Source organism: Telopea speciosissima, chromosome 4 (assembly GCF_018873765.1).
Source record: "Telopea speciosissima isolate NSW1024214 ecotype Mountain lineage chromosome 4, Tspe_v1, whole genome shotgun sequence".
Lineage (NCBI taxonomy): Eukaryota > Viridiplantae > Streptophyta > Magnoliopsida > Proteales > Proteaceae > Telopea > Telopea speciosissima.
In genome coordinates, this window is record NC_057919.1 from 22,823,724 (window position 1) to 22,838,624 (window position 14,901).

Here is a 14,901-nt window from a genome sequence, read left to right on the forward strand (position 1 = left end):
ATAAACCAGAGAACAGCCGCCAAGAGAGCACAACATGATCAACCAGCTAACAGCAAAAGAAAAAAGAAAAAAAAAGGAATCACAGGAGCAAGTCCATTGGGAACCTGCAATGATGAGTAAGTTTGGCAAACAAAGCGACTACCTAAGGCTCATAAGTCATAAATGAGCTCATCAAGTTGAGAAGTAACCCCTCTATTCTGTAATAGCATAGGAAGCACCAACAGTCATGCTAAGTAAATGCAAGAACTGAGATCGCACACCGCTACAACAAAAAAACAAGCTAAACGACATGCAGCCATAATAGTCTCCCCAGGAATGCCAGAGATCATAATATCTATGGACATCTAAGTCACAGGTTCAATTCCTTCTGGAAATCACCCGAGTCTCATTATGAATCAGAGCTAAATCACGAATGTTCACCCTGCTTGAACATGATGAGCAAACGTTGACGGTGACCGCCAATGGCGCCTCCCCGTGCGCTCTACGGCTCCACGCAACCCCACAAACACCGTGCTGTTTCAAGTCATTAGGCCAGTGGCTGAGTGTACTCATTCTGCTTAACACCTGTACTTTAAAGGAATACTTCATGTTCGCGGTTGAACTCCCATTTATATATATATATATAATTTTTTTTTTTTGGGGGGGGGGTGTTGGAATAAGTACCTTCTCTACTTAACTTCAGGTTGCTTTTTCATTTATCACCTTAAGTTTTATGATTCACAATTACTGAGATGGAATGTCTCTGGTAGATTGGCTAGCTATCATGGATTACACTAGCATCATGTTGACAATGGAGTATAAGACATTATCATCCATTCACATATATGTACAGGATCCCTTTAACAAAAGGAGGAGACTCATCTTAGATGTTTTGACAGGTATATATGTGCCCATTCGTCCTTGACAATATGCTACTATCTACATGCATAGTTTATCGAGGATGATCACATTCCAATAGAGATTTGCAACTGATTTAAAACTATATAACTCAGCTCATCAGGAAGATCATAACATACATGGATAAAAAGTTCCACTATAATGTAATTGAAAGATGAGAGTATACAGCAAAACAGAAGAAAGCTTCACAGAACTATGACAAAACCAAAATAGGTTTACTAGAAGCATAATTAGGGAAAACAATATAAATATGTTCCATTCATCCCCAACATCACAAAACCTCCAAAATCCTTCCAAAAGATCAATTCTCCCACCAAACTAGATATGGCAATGGAAAAAACTAACACAGGATCCTAATGTAAGCGTTAGAACATCCTGATTCACAACCCACCACGCCATCATGGATATGTTGGATACCAAATGGGTGGATGCATAATTAAACCTCTGTCATTGCAGTAATTAAGAGGTATAAAAGCTCTATCTTTTAAGTTGAACACTCCCATATCATAACACCCAAATGACTGCCTAGAATAACCAGAAAAACATGTACCTATATAGTAGATGTGATTACCCTTACATCCAGGGACATCAGAGGCAGAGAGAGAGACTGCAGTATTACGGTCCAAGAATAGACAACGGTTGCCTATGTTTTTAACCTTCACCAAATTCCTTCCACCAACATCTAGTTTGAAAACACTGAAATTAACGGTTTTGTGTTGCACCCATCCAAGATGCCTTAGAACCAGCAATAAATCGCCTGAAGACTCCACCAGATAGTACTTAGTGCCGATGGTATGATTGGGAATTTCCATAACATCTTCCATTGTTGGAGAAGGACCATCAAAGCCACAAGCTACAAAAACATGGCGTCTATTTCTTATGCCGTATAATTGATCTTTGTAAAAGGCGATGTCTTTGTAACTCCCACTATAGCCTTCAAAGCTGGACCAGTTCTGGTCTTTCCCAAGCCTATAAAAGGCCAATTTCTTAGGTTTGAGGCACATAACCATGACCACACCATCAGTTTCAAAAGAAGAAGAAGATGCCGATGCACCATTTGAAGAGAGACCAACGATAGCCTTATCTATATGTATGCGGCGCTTGGAACCCTCAAAAGTTGAGGGTAAATCAGGGAACGCCTCTAAAGTAAGCTGCGGAAGCTGAATGTGGGCTCTGGTAAAGGGGTGTAGTAAGTGAATGTCTCCTTGGGGTTTCAAAGTTACGAGCCATCCAGCTGAGGATCCATGGACCAATCTTCCCGAGGCTTCTGCAAGCCGGAGCTTGTGAACCTCACAATTGGGATCCGAAAGATTGACCAAGCCAAGGAAGCCCACAGCTTCTTCGCCATTTCTAATACTGTTGTCATAGTAGTTGCATGGGAGAATGAGCCAACAATGGAATTTAGGAGCCATGGATCTCCAGGGGTTGCAAACGCAGCTGACTCGAATATGATCGAGGGGGGAAGATAACCTCTCCAAAATTGAGTCGAAGAGGTCTTTTGGAAGTTGGGACCAATCAGCCTTAGGTGGTGTACTGAGGTTAGGGGTCTCCATGGCAAATCACAAATGGGAAAGGACTGGGAAATTGGGGTTGGGAAGGTCTTGGCTCTTGACTGTAACTCTGTTTATTTTTCTTTGAAAACTCTGCTAGTGATTTGTAGGCAATTAAATCCAATCAGTTACAGACACATGGTATACTGTTTTTATAAATAAGGGAACCATTTAATGTAAAGATTTTCAAAGATTTTAAAGTCATTCAATGCAATTTTTACTTTGACCAAAGGTTGGGCACACCTCTTGCTTTCCGCAAACTATCGCTATTCACCAATGGGGAGCGCAGAATGGGTTGTGCAGGAGCAACATTTCGCATGGGGTGGGGAGAGAGACACATGATATACAGTATACACATGGTTTACTGTTTTTATAAATAAGGGAACCATTTAATGTAAAGATTTTCAAAGATTTAAAAGCCATTTAACGCAATTTTTACTTTGACCGAAGATTGGGCACACTGCTCACTTTCCGCAAACTATCGCCATGCACCAATGGGGAGCGCTAATGGGTTGGGCAGGAGCGACATATCACCGGGGGTGGGGAGAGACACATGGCTGGCCAGCCCGGCTGCATGCCTAGCCTTTTCCCTTTTACTTTTTGTATGAAACGAAGGATTTACCCTCATTGAGAAAAAAAATATGGGAAAAAAGAATGTTGCCTGATCGAGTGTACCTATGCCCACACACAAGGGGGGGCGAAATGACCACCGTGCCCCCTTTTGAATGCCCTTGTGTACCCCCTCATTGCCCCCACGCTGGTGCAGGGGCCATGCAATGAGGCATCAAACTCTCGCCCAAAAATATATTATATTAAAAAGGCAAAAAAGTAAGGTTATAATCTTATTCTAACCAGCCTTGGTTACAGCAAGATTTCCCTAATTAATAATTGGATATTAGAAACACTTTCATCCATATCAAGATTTTAAACCTGGAATCCGACATGGATCAGGCATCCATCTCTAAGTCAAATTGGTCAGAATCAGCCGGAATCAGCTGTAAAACTAAAAACTAGAATCGGGAAGAATCAAACATTCCATAAATTCTTAATTTTTTTTTTTTGAAGTTTTGTATTTAAAAGTGAGGATGGGCCTTGGTGTAACGGTAAAGGTTGCTCCATTGTGACCAAGTGGTCACAGGTTCAAGTCTGAAAACAGCCTCTCTGTGAAAACAGGGGTAAGGCTGCGTACATTATGACCCACCCCAGACCCCGCAGTAATGGGATCCTTGTGCACTGGGTACACCCTTTTTCTTTTGTATTCAAAAGTCTTGTATATCTAATTATAATAGTTAAGTTTAATTGATGTTTTTACCATCTTATAGACTAAAAGGAAAGAAAGTTTGATTAAAAAAATAAAGATCAAAGAACATTCATGGCCGATTTCAAACCCAGTTTTTTAAGAATTGGCATTAATCAAAATCAAAGTCGACTGAAAACTGATTCAAATCAACCGATTCTACCAATTTTGATTTTATTTTTCAAACCATGATCTTCAGTTTGTACCAGTCTCAATTATGAATTGGATATATATGGGATAAAAGGCATGTCACTATAAGCAAAGCACTCAAATAGGGCACTTTGGGCGGAGGTCTACAACGGCTGTTGCTGAGGACCTCTGCTAAAGGTGTTCTATGGGATAAATGGCATGTCATTATAAGAAAAGCACTCAAATAAGGCACTTTGGGGGGAGGTCTACAGCGGTGGTTGCTGAGGTCCTCTGCTAAAGGTGTTCTATGGCTGCGTTCCTGATAACCACGGTGGAATGTAAGATATATATACCTGCGGTTTAAATAAACCGTGGCTACATAAGCATATATAGTTGGGTTATATACATGTTGGGCCTTTGATCCCATGGGTTTTCTATGTAATAGGCCATTTTTATGGGCCTAAAATAGGGGTTAATTTGGTTGCATACGGGATTAGTTGTTTTAGTTCTATAGTTTTATTTTGGTGTTTTTGTTCATAAATTGAACCAAAATAGTTTTCTTTTAAGTATTTAGTGGGGTTGGATTAGGGTTTTGAGTCTATTTCAGTTTCCTAGTCAGTTTAAGTTACCTACTAGGTTAAGGATTGGGTTAGGCCTTTCCTTTTTAGTGTAGAAGTATATTTTTGAATCTTTTATGTAAGGTTGCTAGGGGGCAAACATTGAACACAAATTTTGATATTAATGAAAAACTTTTTGCTGCTCTTCTTCTCCATTGAAGAGTTTTGTCTTGTGTTTAATCAAGGCTAGTGAGATATGTGTTTGATCCAATCAACACCTTGCAGTGTGAAGCCCGGGTGGTTCGTTCAAGCTCTCTTTGTTCTTTTGAAGCCCTACTTTCAAGTTCAATTCAAGTTTTGATTTTTATTCAAAATCTAAAATCAAACAAACTGCTGCCAAGGAAATTCTGCAACAACAATGAGTTTGAATCATCCCCATCCCTAACAATTCTTCTTCTAATCCTCTCACAGCCCAAACCCTAAATTCCCCTTTTTATTTTCAATTTTCCCAAGAGTTAAATTCTGCCTAGACCTAACCAACCAGCCCAACAAGAAACAGACAGTAGTTGCTCATTCCAGTGCAGAATCAGAGTATAGGGCTGTGGTACATGCTACTTGTGAGTTGATGTGGGTGAAACAATTATTGGCTGAGCTTGGGTTTTTAGATTCTCGGATGCGGCTGTGGTGTGATAATCAAGCTGTTATTCATATTGCTCCAAATCCTGTGTTTCATGAAAGAACGAAACATATTAAGATTGACTGTCATTTTGTTCGACAAAAGCTGTCACAAGAGCTGATTTCTCCTTGTCATGTTCGTACAGGAGAGCAACTTGCAGATGTATTTACAAAGTCTTTGGGGAGTGCAAGAGTGGATTATATTTGTAACAAGTTGGGCATGATTAACATCTATGCTCCAGCTTGAGGGGGACTGTTAGTCGATATTGTGAGTCTCGGTATTAGTGTCTGGTGCTAATACCAAGATGAGAGTAAGGGTAGTTTAGGTATGGTTTTGTTATTTTATTCTTTTTTTCCTATTATGCCCTTAGTGATTATTATATATTGAAGATTAGTGGGTCTCTCTCTCGTTTTCTCTCTTCTGCTCTTTTTTTTTCTCTCATTATTGACAGTTAAAGTGAAGTACTGTAAAAGAAAGTTCATGTCTTTTGTTCCCATGTGGCTATACTTAGGACTGTAACAATCATTTCAGTTCATAAATGTATTGATGCTTGAGGCTGCCATATTGTCTTACTGGATTTGCAGTGATGTTGTTCATTTTCAAAGGAGAGTTAGACTGATGGATTGATATCTCTGCCACTGATTTGATACAAGTATGGGCTGTGTTTTTTTATTGAAGACTCACACATATGGTCAAGTTTCTGCTGTATTTCTGTAATGAAGCTCCCTTGAATGCCTAGATAACTGTTGTATTAGAGCAGACAGTACTTTGCTACTACTGTACTCTGTTTTGACAGCACATGTGGATGATGTTTGTTGCATGAGAAGAGTCCAGCAATGATCCTTCATGTCTGATCATATTTGAGTGTGTTAATTGGGTGAATCATCCTCTAAAACAAGAGTTTTATTGTGTAATTAGCCAAAACCATTATTGCACTCTACGTGTTTTGATATTGGTTGCAAGTGATAGTGCCCTCATACTGATGTACGTTGCCCTATAGTTTTCTACTATTCCATGCATTGCCACGGTTGGTGTTACCTTGCAATGCTTGCATGATGGCTGGTTAGTAAAGCTGCCGTATGAGTAGAATTCGGTTCAGTTGGGTGTTGCATTGTAGTGCTCAGTTGAGGGCATCGTTGGTGATTATCATGTTATATTATATGGGTTTCAACCAAAAAAAAATGTTATATTATATGGACTGAACAGTAGTTAAATGAGTGCTGGACAGTATGGACAACAAGTCATTTGTTTTGTAGCTTTCGTCATTCTACAAAGAGAAGAAATTACATGCCTTGGATCTTGATCATTAGTTTGGAGTTTGATCTCTGATGTTAATTAGCTATTTGGATTTCCCCTCTCTCCATTGAATTATATATAATCCAGCCCATATAGTTATGAATTAGCTACTTGTGGATAATGCAGATGAAGACATAATCGAGAGCATTGCGAGAACTGTCTCAAATCCGTCCTTGAGCATCTCCATTTGGCAAGTGTTGTTTAACCTGTTTCAAAGTGTGTAAGGGCTTCACTTCAGGACCTGAATTTGGTTTTGGCATCTTGGGTTTAGGATGTGTTTTTTTGCTATATATGTATTTGTTGAGAAGTGTACCACGATAGGGGGAGTGTCCCTATTGTGGTTGAGTCCATTATGGTTTCCTTTATTGTTTTATGTCTTTAATTGTTAGGAGTTAGGAGTCAGTTTCCTAGTCTAAGTTAGTTACCTATTTTAGATTAGGTTTAGTTTCCTTTTCCTTTTATGATTGTAATGGTTTTATTATAAATAAGATACTTGAGGGAGGAAGCAAACTAATACATATGGCTCCTCCCATTGCAGCTACTCTTCTCCTCTTCTTTCTTCTCTCTTTTCTCCTCTCTAAGGTTACTGGTTACAGGTCCTAGGTTTTCTACATTGTATCAGAGCTAGGCAACCAGTGACTGATTCTCTCCAAGATTGCCGGTTTGAGAGTCGTTTTAAGGTTCTTCGATTTATGGAGAAACCCTAGTTCTTAAAAGAAGGAGAACTAGGGTTTCGTTTCGGTTTCGTATTGGTTTCTTCTGGTTGTTTCAGCACCGTAGGCTATCATTCTTGGTCTGCATCTGCTGCTACTGCTATCAACATGCTATTAGGGAATATTGTCAATTGAACTAGGTATATTGAACTGGTTTTTTTTTGGAGCTTCGAATCTGCTATCATTTTCTGCTGTTGCTGCTATGTTCGGATTTTCCATGGGTATTGCAAATTGCTGGTTCGAAGTTTGAAGACAACCTTCATCAATGGGGTCCTTTGGTTTTCCGCCTCTCTGTTTCACCTTTTCTGTTAAGTCAATGGGGGTATAGGGGTTTCCTGCTGGTAGCGTGACTGTCAACAGGTTCTCTTCGCTGGTTGAATCGATTTGCTGCTGATGTTGATTATTCAGTAGCAACTTGTTGGTATCGAGTTGCTACTAGGGTTTGCTGAATCGATTACCCTATTACTGGTTTGTGAAGATGTTCCTCCTTGATTCAAAGGTTTGGTCAATGGAGTTGCAGATCTATTGTGAGATTGGGTTTCTATGATGTGCTGCCAGCGTTTTTTTGGCTGGTTCTTTCTCTTTCGTGATTCTTCTTCTTTTCTTTTATTTATTTTGTTTTTCTCACTTCTCTTATTACCCTTTTGTCTTTCCTAAATTACATATTGCCATTAGTTCGTTTCCTCTTTCTAGTTTACCCTTTCTATTAGGGGGTTGATTTATTTTCCAATTTAGTCCCCTTTTAGTAATTTTAATTCCCATTATGTCCCATTACTTCTTCAATTACCCACAACCCCCTTGTAAATTTTGGTTTATTACCAGATTGCCACTCCTCCCATAAATTTGGCCTTGCTTATGCATATATATGAATTGCACTTAAATTACAGTTCTGCCATTACCTCTTGTTATTGCCTACTGTATACTTGGATATGTCCATCCCGAACGAAATTGGGTATTTTGACCCGGTTTCACATCAATTGGAGATTGCATGATGTAATTACAGAATTGGCATTGGGTTTACATATATGCCATATTATTGCTTTGGTGGGCCCAGATCACATCAATTTGTTTTTTGGCAAATTGGTACTTAAATGATATTGAGGTTGGAGTTTGTTTTGAGGGGGAGATTGGAAATTATTGAGATGCTGGTCATATACCAAACTGCCATTGCTCTTTTAATTCCGACATTTTTTTAAAATTCTTGAAGTATAGTTGCCCAGGTAGGCCCCGAACACATGTGGGATTTGTATTTCTTTGAAGGTTGGACCTTGCATGGTGGTTGTTGGCTCCAGTGAGGAGAGGTTAGAAACTGATTTTGGGATTCTTTTATCTACGGTTGTTATTTGCGGTGCTCTTGTTTATGGAATTTTTTTGTGATGCCCGTGCTTTGCGATGTTGATTATTGGCTGTTGTTTGTTCACGTGTACTGCTACACGTGAGGGGGAGATTGGAATTGGATATTATTATTTGCATATCTGCTCTGCACAAGTCATCAATTGGAGAGTCTTACCTTTCTCAATTGGAGAGTCTTATCTTTCTCAAGAATATTTCAGTGAAGATTTTTGCTTTTGAAGGGAAACTTCGAAGTTACTGCCCTCCATCTTTTAAGCATGCTATGGCGTTTTTTGAAGATCGACAGGAAAATTCCATTTTGTGCGATTGAATTGATTCTTATGTTGAAGATCGAGTTCTTTCCTTATATTGGAGATCGAGTCTTCTCTTATTAGAAATAAAGTTCCACAATTATTGGAGAACATCTGTCATCGTTCCCTATCTGTTGTTTTTGGATTGCGGGTTGATGTTATCTATCGTCCAGTGCTTGGGCTGATATTTCTATTGGTTTTAGTGGAGTTTCCTTTGTGCTCACTGAAGTCTACAACTACTATTCAAGACTGGTGTTGAGTTTGATTTTCTATTCTTTTTAGTCTAAGCTGGAGCCTTTCTTTTGATATTTATATACTCCAGCTTGAGGGGGAGTGTTGAGAAGTGTACCACGATAGGGGAAGTGTCCCTATTGTGGTTGAGTCCATTATGGTTTCCTTTATTGTTTTATGTCTTTAATTGTTAGGAGTTAGGAGTCAGTTTCCTAGTCTAAGTTAGTTACCTATTTTAGGTTAGGTTTAGTTTCCTTTTCCTTTTATGATTGTAATGGTTTTATTATAAATAAGATACTTGAGGGAGGAAGCAAACTAATACATACGGCTCCTCCCATTGCAGCTACTCTTCTCCTCTTCTTTCTTCTCTCTTTTCTCCTCTCTAAGGTTACTAGTTACAGGTCCTAGGTTTTCTACAGTATTTTAGGTTTTGATGTGAGATTTGGTAGTTAAATGTAAGTGACAAGAGTCATGGAGCTTTAGTTTCACTCTCTTTTTTTTTCCACCATACTTGTTGGACGTGTGTGACATTGAGAATCCTTGGATATATTTTCATTTGCTGTACTTTCTTTTGTTGCGATGAGTTGGTTTGTTATCTTTAGCAAAAGCAGTTGTTCCCACCACTATATATAGAAGCAGCTTGGTTATATAGCAGTGGTAGAATAAACCACTCTGAAAAATTACTTACAATAGCAGACAATTTTACGACCTCCAAACAAATACTTTCCTCCAACAGTTCAGCAGCGGTAAAAAGCCAGAATATTATCTAGTCAATGGCGTCGGTCACTGTAAACCACCGCCAAATATGCACTACGTGGGCAGACTTGAAAATCGCCAGTACTAAAAAACAGTGCTTGATTCGCCAGCAGGTAAGAAACTATGCCTAAATGTCTACAGCGGCAGTTTTGTGACCTATGGTGTTGGAAAAGTGGCTGCCATTGATCAAATTTCTTGTAGTGTCTACATCCACCTCATTATACAGTATACTACTCAAAGACGCCGGCATGTATCCCCCTCTTGACTCTTGTTCATGCTCTCTAAGGAAGCAAACTGTGACTCAAAAACCTCCATTATCTATATTGTCATATTACAAAATCATGTCATGCCATACTGGAGAATCCAATGGTTAATTTCCAATAGCAGAGTTCCTATTTACTTACAGAATGCACGACCTTGTGCCTCTTCCCATACTGGGTGAACACATGCAACCTCCAAACTTCTTTGAAGTGAGCTGGCTTACACTAATATCAGGTCCCTTCTCTACCATCCCAGTCCCAGGGGTGGTAGTTACTTTGCATTAGATTTTTTAGGCTTCTCCATAGAGAGTAGCCCACTAAATAAGGTTCGACATGGTCATTAAAGCTATGGATTGAGTTTATCCCTACCAGACTACGTAGTACGCTAGTGTATATCTCTCTTCTCCGACAATAAGGGGCAGATATTTCATTTCATAGGATGGAGGAGAGATAGACACAAGAAGGTGACGTACGCTACGCAGCCTAGCAGCGCTTTTTCTCCTTTAAAGCTGCACATTGTGGAAAACTCTTTTGCTGTTGCTGCGGAAGTCAAGGATTATAGGGATTTCCTTGAGCTTAATAGTTGAGATCATTCTTGACAGGTCAACTGAGACACAAGATGATGCAGCAGTTAAGGGCAAAGGCAAACAAAAGGGGCTAAATAACCCCTGGCCATTAGGGGAGAGGGTTTCCAGGTCCAATCTGTGGGCATCTCTATAAGCCCTTCTATTTTCTAGTTCTGCTGTATGCCTGTAACTAAGAGTTTCTGTTTTATTGGAGCAAAGATGGCATACCTTTTCCTCACTTGTCAGCCCCACATGGATTTTAATGAAAGAATCTCCTTAACAGGCATCAAGATCTGTCATGTGATTAGTTGGACGGGGATGAAATTTTGCAGACCTCGGTGGAACAGTAAGGTTGCTTTGTGACCTAGTGGTCTACGTCATGGGTTTGAGTAAGGAAACAGTCTCTTCACAAAGTGTTAGTAAGGCTGCTTACATTATGACCGTCCCTAGACCCGCAGTGGCGGTAGCCTCATGCACTGTGTACTTCCTTTTTTAGAATCCCATGTCCCCTATTCACATGTTAAATTTTAAGTAATCAGAGTTATGCCAACTGGAAAAACAAGAATAATTTGGGACTACCAAGAGAGGGTGTAGGGACTATCGTAGGACGAATTAACATACATAAGAGGGTATGACGAATAGATGGGAGGATAAATGATCAAATTTGGGGTTGAAAATGATACATGGCATTTTCAGATCATTCCTTAAACATCCAATGACCGGATTTGTTCTTCCCTTAATGACCATGTGTCTTCCACATAGGGAAGAGGTTTGTTGGTTGGCAAACCATACGGAGAATTAGTGACAAACTAGGGAGAAAAAACAAAAAATATATTATCGACCTTTTGTCAGATAAGGGGAGAGAAATATTCAGTTTCCATGGTCTGATGCTTAAGACCATAGTGGCAGTCGGTGGATCAGAAAATTTTCTTCCATATATAGAGAAAAGCTATAGCAAACAAGGGAAAAACAATAGCAATATGGAGAAAGCAATAAAGACCAACTTCAGTTATTTGGTTTGTTGGAGGAGGGGGTGGGGGAAACCAATCAACACCCAAAAAATCAAAGAAATATGCTCAAATCAGCAAAGCAAAATCACTGTAGAAACAAGTGAGCAGTCATCTCCCTATCACAGATGGGAACATAACATTTAGTGGTTCACTTATATCCCCGACTGCTGTAGTGATCCATAAATAATGACAGAAATCCAAGAAATACTATGGAAAAAAGACAAGGCAGTAGCCAGGAAGCTCTCCCTAGTGGATATTGCACCAGGAAGTAAACTTCTTCAAGCTACTACACCACTAGGGATCTTTTGGGAATTCACATTTGCCTTTTGTATTGGATGGCAATTATATTTCAATTCTCATCAAGAGTAGTTTACTTTCTCATAGCTGTTAACATATCTAAGATGTACTTTGGGATATCAGTAAGTTGACCTCAAGTTTACAGTTTCCAACATACCCATAGAAAGGAATTTTTATCACCTCCAATTCAGGCATGGAAGTACCGATAGAGCTTTCCTTACATTTACTGATAAAAGAAAAGGAGATTTGCTAAGGACACCCATGAAAAAGTTCAGAGACAAAATCCTCAGCAGACAAAAATTTTGTTTATAAGCTACCACCTCCTCTCACTTTATCAACATTGACATCCAAGGATTCAAAATTTGTCAAATAGGAGGACACAAATAGCAGTGCAGAATCATTGCTGTAGAAGAGTTTAGTTTTACTCATCGACCCAGCAATTAGTCCGGATGTAATGTTAATGTATATTGAGAGGAGGATTTTATTAAATGTCATCTAAAAGCCATGTAACTTATTCTCTGCACAAACTCTTTCTTGAGGTTTGGAGATAAAGCTAATCGGACGCCTGGGTGCAAACCCATATTCAGCACCTGTATCCATAAAGCAGCAACAAATGTTTCCAATGATATGCTTTACTTCTGGACACACCTCTAGTTATGTTCAGTGTTATTTTATGTTAGAAAAAACCATGCAGCAGACTGGCGATTTTGCAGAAGAAAACGAAAAAAGATAGAGAAATTACATGCACACAAGACAAGATTTTACGTGATTCACCCCCAAGAAGGAAGCTACAGCCACGGCCATTACGAATCCACTATTTCAGTGAAGAATAATACAAACCCTTTCACTCATCTCAAAAGAGAGCTACAATATATAGGAAAATCCTAACCCAAAAAGTACAAAACTGCCCCTAGAGACCTACCCAGTAGGGCAAAAAACATAGCAGCAACTTAAGCGCTGATGTATGCACTTTTAGGCTATTTACATGCATTTCAAAGACGAAATGGCCACCGAAAGAACACCACAGCACTTTTTGGACTGAGATCAAGTTCACCAATAACATTTTACATTATATAACCATATTACCAACATTTCTATGTTCAATTATCTCAAGATTACACACAAAATTATCATTGAAAAGGCTAAACCTCAACAATGTGCAGGAACCCATATGACTTGTTCATATAGAAGAACCTTTCATCATCCAATTTAATATTGAGTTAATCTTTGATGTCAATATAAGTAGATATGGTTGCTTAGTGTCAAAAGATAAAAGCACATTGATAGGAAGTATTATTGTAATATATAATCAAAAGATGAAAATACATAAGAAAGTTTCAGAGTCATTCATTACAAAAGTAAGACAAAGCCAAAACAGAACAGGCTTTTAAGTTAAGCATAATTAGGCAGTGACAAAACTAACTGGAGAAGTACTGCCAACAAAGTTTCATACCATCCTGAAACCCAATCCACCTCGCCAACATGAATTTGTGGGAAAAACCACCGGTGCTTGCGTAATCAAGTCAGGATCATCACAGTGGTCAAAAGATTCAAAGGTTTCATCCTCCAAGTTGAACACTTCCATATCACAATGCCCAGCCAACTTTTCATCAGGGAAACAGGTATTGGTGAGGTAGATTTGATTACCCTTGATTGCAGGGAAATCAGATGCAGAAGCAGAGAATGCACTATTACAATCCAAGAACAATGCCTGGTCACCCAAGTCTTTAAACTCCACCATTCCACCAATATCTAGCCTGAAAACAGTGAAACCATTAGTATCACAATCAATAGGCCAATTACGATGCCTCAGAACCAGCAACAGATGTCCAGAAGACTCCACGAGATAGTACTGTATATAACCACTATGCTTTGGAATTTCCACGAGTTCTTCCATTGTTGGAGAAGGGTCATCGAGGCCACAAGCTACACATAAATGGCATTTGTTTCTACTAATTCTTAGACCATAAATCCTACCCTTGTATGCCACCATATCTTCTATTACGCCGCGAAATTGCTTAAAGCCAACCCAATTAAGATCTTTCCCAGGCCTATAAAAGGCCAATTTCCCAGCGTACTTGCACATGATTAACGATTCACCATCTGGGCCTGAACAAACGATAACCTTTTCTATACTTGTTTTACTTATCTTAAACATAGAACCCATAAATTTTGCAAGCTTAAGTGGCGGAAGCTGAATCGTGGCTCTGCTGAATGGGTGTAGTAAGCGAATCGCTCCATTGGCACGCAATGTTACAAGCCATCCTGCCGATGATCCCAAGATCTCACAGCCTTTAGCCTCTGGGATTTGAAGCTTGTGAACCTTGCGATTCGGATGAGAGAGACTGACGAAGCCCACGAAGCCAAGGGTTTTTTCAGGATCGGAGGTGCTATTGCTTTCGCCATCAATGCCGATCTCGTTGTCGTCGCTGTCGTCTTCAATGGTAATAATGTTGTGGCAGGGGAGTACCAGCCAGAGATGGAAAGGAGGCGAAATCGATCTCCAGGAACTGCAAACGCAACTGGCCTGAATCAGATCGGCAGGACATAACTTCTCCGTGATTAAATCGAAAAGATCTTTGTGAAGCGACGACCAGTCACACTTTCTTTTCTTACGAAGATTTACTCTTTCTACTTCCATGGTTAAATGGGGAAGAACAGGGAACTGAAACAGGCGAAAAGAAGAGTTAAAAATTGAAGTCTGAAACTGTTAAATTTATAGGCAGATACTGTTGGGTAATTGGTTTCCCTCCAAAATACTTTAAAACAGTATTACTTTTCTGTTTTTCCCGCCAATTTCTTGGTTTCCCACAAAAAATCTTAAAATTTTATTATTGTTTTGGCCTTCGCTTTGCTTCTGGTTTCTCCTTACAAAATGTGGAGGAAAAAATTTTCCTTCACGGTCTACCAACTCATTGTAGGGTTCACAAAACCCTTATTTGTAGGGATGCAAGTTTGGCCCTGTCAGCTCGAACCCGCCCTGAGCTCGAACAGGGCTTGGGCTGAGATATCTGGTCTTGAAG

At 39.5% G+C, this 14,901-nt stretch overlaps 2 protein-coding genes across 2 annotated transcripts; both read right to left on the minus strand.

The window, feature by feature from the left end:
- Positions 1 to 1,013: 1,013 nt before the first annotated feature.
- Positions 1,014 to 2,470, minus strand: LOC122657819 (F-box protein SKIP23-like). Its single transcript, XM_043852611.1, has one exon. The coding sequence runs from the start codon at positions 2,448 to 2,450 to the stop codon at positions 1,296 to 1,298; it is 1,155 nt and encodes a 384-aa protein (XP_043708546.1). The 5' UTR covers positions 2,451 to 2,470; the 3' UTR covers positions 1,014 to 1,295.
- Positions 2,471 to 5,560: 3,090 nt separating this feature from the next.
- LOC122659707 (F-box protein At2g05970-like) lies at positions 5,561 to 14,601 on the minus strand. The gene is made up of 2 exons (XM_043854812.1): positions 13,302 to 14,601; positions 5,561 to 5,570 (listed from the first exon to the last, which is right to left on the minus strand). Exon 1 carries the CDS (start codon positions 14,517 to 14,519, stop codon positions 13,326 to 13,328), a length of 1,194 nt encoding a protein of 397 aa, XP_043710747.1. The 5' UTR covers positions 14,520 to 14,601; the 3' UTR covers positions 5,561 to 5,570; positions 13,302 to 13,325.
- Between the last annotated feature and the right edge of the window lie 300 nt (positions 14,602 to 14,901).

Bases quoted from the DNA above. Each gene is read 5' to 3' on its own strand.
- LOC122657819 (XM_043852611.1), bottom strand. From the start codon at position 2,450: ATGGAGACCCCTAACCTCAGTACACCACCTAAGGCTGATTGGTCCCAA.
- LOC122659707 (XM_043854812.1), bottom strand. From the start codon at position 14,519: ATGGAAGTAGAAAGAGTAAATCTTCGTAAGAAAAGAAAGTGTGACTGG.